Below are 8,113 nucleotides of genomic sequence, written 5' to 3' on the forward strand. Positions count from 1 at the left end.
AAAAGTAATAGGCCTATATTACATGTAATATGTTACTTTTGTAATGAGTTACCCCTAACAGTGGGGATAACATAGAGCAAATATGGAGGCAGTTTTGTTTTGAATGCACGTGATTAGGGCTATGCAGATTCCAAAACAAAATAAATAAGGGACTGTGGGAGATATGACACCTGAAAAATCACAGCTGTTGTTATGTGTTGTGTAAAGATAGAAAAAAGGCTCCAGCAGGGGGCTCAACTGTGATTTGTGAAGATTAATGAATGAATGAATGAATGTGAATACATTAATTAGAGATGCTAAACACTTTTTTTCTGTTGAAAAATCAAATCAATATTATGGGAATGTAGTAGTGTTGTTGATGAATGCAGGTCAAAATCCTCAATCTGAGAGGAATCACTTTGAAAACCTACAAGTCCCACCGTGCACCGCGCTAATCCACCGGAAGCACTTCCTCAGGTCAGTGGCATTTTGGGTAGGCGGAAAAGGCTCAAAAGAAACGCGAAAGCGACGAGCGCACGTTGCAGTCAGTTGTCCAGGAGTGCACAGAAAATAGCTTGCGTTAACGAACAACAAAGAAGAGACTACTTTTCAAGACATAACTAAGGTAAGAGTTAAAGCAGATTTTTGGAGGAAATCACAAGTTATCTTGTGTAACAGTTGGTGACTGTTGTTCTTCAAGCCTCATTCATTCAGTCGTTAATGGATCCGTCTATTTGCGTTCTTCTTGTCTCATTCATTGTGGCTAATGCTAATGGCTCCGTCTATTTGCTGAACGCAGTCAGATTCCTGACTTGAATACTGAACACAACATTATATTATTATAACATAAATTAACGCTGTGCATGTGGTTTTCGTACCGCACCACTTCAATTGTGCAAAAAGTGTGCGTTGAGGCCTTCACTAGTAACGTTAGTGCACTTCAAATCCATAGAAGAGCCGTTAGCTAATGCTAATTTAGCTAACATTAGCAAGGAAGTTGCCCATAAGTACGTTACCTTTCAATGAAATTGTATTATTTGTTTCTTATTTGTAAACTCCAATATAAAGAGTTGTCTTATTTCTCCAGTGTAGTAAGTAGTTGTTTGGTATTGATTCCGAGTCACCGCCCCATGGAAAAGGTTTACATGCTATCCATGAAAATAAAAAGTTCTGGGAACCCTGTGTCCTACTCAAGTAAGAGTAACGTTATTGTTGGTTAACGTTATATTTTTACTCATGTTGAAGTGAAATAATTGGTGTGAACGGTATCTCAGCCATCTCTGTGCTGTAATGGATCTGATTTGATTTTAAAATGTAGTTCCTACAATACTACAGAAAAACTACAAGCCCAAAAAAGCTACGCAATTACAGTAACGTGAGTAAATGTAACTAGTGGTGGGTCAGTCAGATTAGTTTCATGTTAACAAATGCATTGTGTCTTGTGTTTTCAGCAGGACTAACTGGAAACATGTCCATCGGCGTCCCCATCAAGGTCCTGCACGAGGCAGAAGGTCACATCGTGACCTGCGAGACGAACACTGGAGAGGTGTACAGGGGCAAGCTGATCGAGGCAGAGGACAACATGAACTGCCAGGTGCGTTGTTTGCATTCAGTTCAGTGTTAAAGTTGTGACTCGGACATGTCTGGGCATCTGTAGCCTTCGTATTTGCGTTGTCGTGCATCGTTGCCTCTATTCTGCTTTCTCTGCAGGTTTTCTGGCCGATTCAACATGTTGAATCGTTGTCGGGCAGTCGGTGAGAGAAATCACTCTGATTAGCTGGTAGCAAAGCAATGCAGGAGACGTGCCTTCAGGAAAGTCCCTTGAGCCTATCGTGGCATGATATCACCCATTTCAGTGCGATTTCTCCTTATTTTCCATGACACAGGAGACACGGAGTTCACAGCACAAGAATTTCACACGTGATACTTGTACCATGGAGTGACAATAAAAATCTTGAATCTTGAATCTTGAACATGAGGTGACGCATCGGTCGGCCTCTAGTTGCTGCTAGTCCTTTCAAGTGTTTTTGGTGTGTTAGCCCTCTGAAATGTAGTGTTTCCTCTGTTCAGTTAGCAGTATCGTGTCGGATACAACATAGTCTATGGTAATAGCCTAATCAAATATAAAAAATAACAGACGTGTCACGTATCCTCCATGTTTGAGGATGGGAGTGGGACATGAGCCAAACTAATAAAATCTAACTACACACCACATACATTTTCCCCAAAGATGGTTCCTGTAATTTTAGGTCGTTCTTACCACACACTGATGTATGTTCAAATGTAAATTTTTCTGATACGTTTGTTTTGAATTAGTTATTTGACTATATAGAAAGGGGTGATCGATAGCTGTGACAGCCACTCCCCATCCCCGGGTCCACTTGGTTCTAATGGACCCGACGTTTCATTGTCAGAGATCCCTGGCCCGCAGTCGCTTTTCAATGGACCCGAGATCCGACCGGGCCGTCTACCATGACACTAAAAAGATTGCTTTCCAACTTGTGGTAAAATGTTTCCCAGCCATAATGAGGCTCTCCTCTCTCCACAGATGTCCAACATCACTGTGACCTATCGCGATGGCCGGGTGGCTCAGCTGGAGCAGGTATACATCCGCGGCAGCAAGATCCGCTTCCTGATCCTACCGGACATGCTAAAGAACGCTCCCATGTTAAAGAGCATGAAGAACAAGAACCAGGGATCCGGAGCGGGAAGGGGCAAGGCCGCCATTCTCAAAGCACAGGGTGAGTGTAGAGCTCAAGAGAGCTATTTGTATAAAGCCCCAGACACACCTAGCAGACAGACAGACAGCCATCGGTCATGTCTGGGCATCCGTCACCCTAGTATTTGTGCGTCGCGCACAGTTGGCTCTAGTCTGCTTTGATGGGGCTTTTCTAGCCGTTGAATCAGCGCTGGGTGGGTCGTTGGTGAGAGAAATCGCAGTGCAGGAGAAGAGAGGGTGCACACAAAATGCTCTGCTTATTTTCCAACTTCATCTCTGGTTTTTAAGGCAGGTTGAAATCGAATGAGTGACAGGTCGTAGCACCTGTGAGAGAGCGGTTCGAAAAATGGGCTGCGTCTCCCATGTCGTCTGATCGCAAAATCGTTATTGGGGAGGACGGAATTCATCACTGGCATATCACTGGCCAAGTGAACGGTTCCGTCCTATAACCAGCCGGCTGAGGCAAAGTGTCCCAGACCCAGAGAGAGCTCTGCAGTATGCAGTAACGTAGTGTATCGGTGTGATAACTCTCATGGGTCTGGCTTTGAGACTACACTTTTCCTGACTTGCATATACATTTTTTAAATTGTCATACTAAGGCTGCAAAAAAGGTGTCAAAGGATTTGCTTAATCCCAGAGACACCCTGATTATTTTCATTCTACATTAACCTATAGTTTGTTACCAGAGCCCAATGTGATTCTTGAAATTTAGTCTGACCAGCAGCCAGAAAATACCAAAATGTTAATTTGATGTTAAACTGAGAAAAGCAGCAAATCTTGGCATCTGTGTGAACCTGTAAAACAAGCAAATGCTAGTTTGTTATTTTCGCTTCATAGTAACTCTGCATGGGTGAGCTTTGAAATATACAGACGGCTTCATGTTTCAATGGTGCAATTTGTCCATTGAATCTTGCATTGTGATGTGGCGTTGCAGAATAGAAAGGGATATCTAGGCCTGCATGGCACTTTCCACTTAGCGAGCCCCAAAACTATTCCTGTGACCTCTCCGTTATGGAACGGCCACCCTGCCCACTATATGTTTGGAAATGTGTGAAACTGATCTTTCTAAAACAATGTTTTCTGTCTTGTTTTTCTGTACAGTGGCTGCGAGGGGCCGGGGCCGTGGAGGAATGGGAAGAGGCAACATTTTCCAGAAGAGACGATAATTTTTTTTGCAAATGTGTTAAGATTGTTGCGTTGTACAGTCTTTTATTTTTATTTTTTCTTCCTTGAATTGGATAATGTTGGTTTTTGTTTGTCGCAGGTGTAACCGCGTTGATTTTCTTTTTTCATGACAAAATAAACCTGTTCGTTTCACTTTTGATGTTCCTTCTTGCCTGTTTTTTTATCAACTTTTATATTACTGACTGTCCAAACTTTAACGTGCATTTTACCTCTCTAAAGTCCTGGTTTACTCCTTCCAAATGGGCAATCCTCATTTTAGCACTACAGTCTTGCTACATTAACAGCCCATCCACGTTTGAAACATCCAGACTCATTTTCTTGCATGCATGAACAGTAAAGAGGGTTCCCACGGGTCCCTGAAATCCTTGAAAGTTTGTGAATTTGAAAAATAAAGGCATTAAAAGTTTGTGAAAATAGACATGGGTCATTCTGAGTTTAGGTGCATATAGAATTAAGAGCGGGCAACCTGTTAAATTTCCCTCTGCTCCGCTTTCGACAAGTGAAAACACTATTTTTCTAAGTTGTGGTCTGTGGGTTTCTGTCATTTGAAATCAGAAATAACAGCGCAGTGAGAAGTGTCACACATTCAAGCCTCCCTCTTTAATTGTCTATGAGCTTCTGCTGGTTTTCATTATAAAAGTTATGTTTGAACAGTAATTAACCTTGGTCCATGTCTCAAACTCTGCTGTGTTGGGTCCTGGAATTTGTGGAATTAGGCCCTGAATGTCCTTGAATGTTGAAGGTGTGGGAACCCTGAGTACATCTGAGGTTGGCCAGATAGACCAGTTGCAGTGTGCATGTGAAAGATGACTGTTTTCTTTGTTTTATTGGTTTACAAGGAAGCATAAATGTTCAATTTTAGTCAGTGTTTTGTAAAAATTGTCCCAAATCCTTTCTTGCCTTACAATCTTAGCAAAAGTATACTAGAGGTTTCAACCAATTTCCCAAAGTAACACTCAACATAAGGGAAGTGCTGTTTTATTTTCTAGTAGTCTATATTATCCTGAAGTTTTAACTTTTTAAACGTTTTAGTATATTTTCAAACCATAAATTGTTAATATACTATAGTAATGTGTTAGAGTTTCGTTAGAGAAAATAGACAAAGTAATATTGACTGACAAAGCTTGAGTTTCATGTTTTATGCTGAATGCAACTCTCTGTTGCACCACAGGAGGGAGACAGAGCTTAAACAATGTTTGTGTCATTTGCACCCGATTATGAACAAACTATTTTTTGTGTGGTCGTACAATAAGTATAAAAGGGTAAACAGCCTACTCCTTTGGATAATTGGGTTTAATCCTAATCCTGTCGCTGAAATCGTGTTGACTTTTCCCTATATTTCCTCCCATGTGAGGCACGGGGTCTGGAGGGTCTGACTGCCTGCCTAGTCTCGACTGCCCAGCTGGATCGGTCCATCACTACATCTTTGCTAGAAATGCTCTCACAGGCTAGCTAGCCACCGTAGCTGCTACATCACAGCTAAAGGAGGAGCGGAGACTGCACAAGTCGGATTTAGGCTATATGCCTATTATGTGATAAGGTAAGATGTTTTAAACGGTATATTAGCTGTAGTCTTCTCTAGGTTTGTCAACTGGCGACTTGTTGGCATTTCTCAGCTACTCTGGCATCCTGTCTCGTCCAACATCTGTCTCCTGACAGATGAGGCTGCTAGCCGAGTGGCTCGCTTTGAGCTAACGGCTATGCTAGCTTGTTCTCCCCGATCCATTTAGTTAAGCGGAGGAGACGTTGAATTATTTTTCAGCTGATACATCGATGCACATACATAGCGCTATGTGGACGTATCGCTTAATTGCAAAGCGAATCTTTTGTTGTGCCATGTCAGCTGCAGATAGGAGCGTAACGGGTAGATAATGGCTTTCTATTAACGAAGTTGCGTTAATGATCTAACCTTAGATAATAACATTATCGAGCATATGGTGCAAACTAATGCTGCTGTGGCTTGTCATACTTTGTTTTAAACGTTATAATGCATCATTAAGATACGGCATTGGATTAACGTTAGTTATTTGCAAAAGATATTGACGGCTATTCGACTATAACACTAATAGTGCACTGACTGCACCACCATCTTTTTCTGTTGTTGGTGATCCAAGTAGCCTGCACTTTACTGTACTCGCAGGATAGCAATGGAGACGCACCTTTCAAAATGCTTATTCTGTAGTTGCACATGTTTCTGCAGACATTTGCTAGAGAAGATCAGACAGAAAATAGGCTAATGTTAGATGCTTGAGAAATGTTATTATCTTATTTCAAATTCATTTGAGTTTCAGCAAGGTGCTTAATAGTGTGGTGGATTTGTATTTGTTGATACTGGTGAGCCACTCAAAGAGTCAGATTGGCTGACCATGCTAGATCTTGTGATGAATTATTGAAGAAGCTGCACCTAAATATTTCCGGAGCTCCAATCATTATTGAGCTGTGCTTGTGTCAGTCAAGCTGGAGGAGGAGGACACTAATCTCTCCATTCACTGCAGCTTATCTCCTGCAGGCTCTGACAGCGCTGTGTTGATCTTTTAATGATGCTGAGGATAGTACTGCTGTGTTCCAGATGGCCCAGCAGTTGTACTTGTAAGTGTGTGTCAATGTTGTTATTATTGCTGTCCTTGGCTTGGATGCGCCCCACATGTCCTGATAAGCCCTCCCCTACCCCCTCCTCCCTCCTGACCAGAGTGGAGATCGGGTCATGTGACTTCTGTTATGATAAGAGGCAGCACAGTACAGCATCTGGAGCGAGGCAGCATCTGTTTGTGTTGCAGGCGGCTCAAATCCTTAACTGCTCGTTCTTCAGCAAGCCACTGTGATCACCAGGGATCAGGGAAGTTGAGGGCTTTAAGCTTTACATTATCTTGCCAGGAGGGACTGGTTTACTGTCTATGGTCTCACCCAACTATCCACTCAAAGCTTTCACATATATAGTGTCATCTTATGTCCCCTCCGTGACTCCCGTCCCCTCTCGTTACGGGGAGCGGCAGGGCGAAAAGAGATCGATAAACATGACCTGTGATTACTCTGTGGGTAGCAGCGCGGTTATCCCAAAGGCTTTTTTCTCAGCTCTAAGATAAACAAGTCTGGTGAGAATTAGGCTAACAATACTGTAGTGGGCTGATAGCTTGCAGATTCCAAAATGTGGACATGAAAAATGATTGTTGACATCATGTTTTTGGGTGGGGTTTGCTTCTGCCGCTTCCCCTGCTGGCTGGCTGGAGACTTGCATCATCAGCATTATGGCGCCCTCCAGCTTGAGTAGTAAACGTATAGGGATACTCGCTGACATAGGGGACTGTGTGAGTGTCTCTCTCGTGAATGGAAACAGGTCTTGAATACGTGCCTCAACGTCTACTGTATCTAAGATGAGAAGTAGGTCATGCTTGGTTAGTTGGCTCTTCTCTCTGGTTATAAAAAGCTCAGTGTGTGGCTGCTGCATTGCGAGTTTCATCCTTGGTCACGTCTCCGTTTCTCTGTACTCCACTGAGGCTGTATCAGGCTGTATACACTGAGGCTGTATCCAGTTATTTATTTTTTTAAAGATGTTTTTATTGAACCAAGAAATGGCAATTTTTCAATTTCCATACATAACAGAAAACAATACAAACAGAAAAACAGACAGAAAAAAACTACAACAAAGAAAAACAGAGGGTATCCGCCCTCCCCCCTCCCGGTATGGTAGACATTTCGCTCTCTTTCAAATATACAATAAAAGTGAAGTAAACTACAGGAGGTAATATTCAATCAAATCAAAACCAATAAACACATTAGGTATGTGGAGTGGACCTAATGAAGGTGATATTAGAACCTTATGAAGCCCTGGTACTGGCTCAACTATCCAAGAGGGTGTAATGAAGGTAATGAGGCCAGAAAGGAGCCCCATATTTTTTCATAAGTTGCCGGCTTCCTTCTCACACTGTACAGGATCTTCTCAGCAGTACTATATGATGTTAATTCGTTCAACCAATGTCTCTGAGAGGGAGACAGTTCAGATTTCCAATTTAGCAATATACACTTTTTGCCAGCTGTACCTGCAAGTAATATGAAGTATTTCTTATTGATGCTCACCTCCAGAGATCGAGTGTCTCCCAAAATCCAGATCCTAGGATCATAAGGAACCTGGGTTTCTAACACATCTGAAGTTGTTTCAACAACATATTTGGCTGTATCCAGTTATAAGGGAAAGCAGTGATAGTCTGTTGAGTTTACCATGTGTTACAACAC

At 42.2% G+C, this 8,113-nt stretch overlaps 1 protein-coding gene across 2 annotated transcripts; it reads left to right on the top strand.

Annotated features, from left to right (window-relative positions):
• Positions 1–470: 470 nt before the first annotated feature.
• On the top strand, positions 471–4,020 carry LOC310795421 (small nuclear ribonucleoprotein Sm D3). 2 transcript variants are annotated; one of them, XM_083657449.1, is made up of 4 exons: positions 471–604; positions 1,431–1,573; positions 2,528–2,720; positions 3,800–4,020. In XM_083657449.1, exons 2-4 carry the CDS (start codon positions 1,448–1,450, stop codon positions 3,862–3,864), a joined length of 384 nt encoding a protein of 127 aa, XP_083513575.1. In that variant the 5' UTR covers positions 471–604; positions 1,431–1,447; the 3' UTR covers positions 3,865–4,020. The 2 variants fall into 2 exon arrangements, with proteins under 2 accessions (XP_083513575.1, XP_083513576.1); XM_083657450.1 differs by having other exon boundaries at positions 499–604; positions 1,434–1,573.
• Positions 4,021–8,113: the final 4,093 nt, after the last annotated feature.

Source organism: Poromitra crassiceps (genome assembly GCF_964638095.1).
Source record: "Poromitra crassiceps genome assembly, chromosome: 21".
Classification (NCBI taxonomy): domain Eukaryota; kingdom Metazoa; phylum Chordata; class Actinopteri; order Beryciformes; family Melamphaidae; genus Poromitra; species Poromitra crassiceps.

Excerpts from the sequence above, each read along its gene's own strand:
- LOC310795421 (XM_083657449.1), top strand. The coding sequence starts at position 1,448 with ATGTCCATCGGCGTCCCCATCAAGGTCCTGCACGAGGCAGAAGGTCAC. Across the intron at positions 1,574-2,527 it reads AGGACAACATGAACTGCCAG|ATGTCCAACATCACTGTGAC; the intron begins GTGCGTTGTTTG and ends CTCTCTCCACAG. Across the intron at positions 2,721-3,799 it reads CGCCATTCTCAAAGCACAGG|TGGCTGCGAGGGGCCGGGGC; the intron begins GTGAGTGTAGAG and ends TTTTCTGTACAG.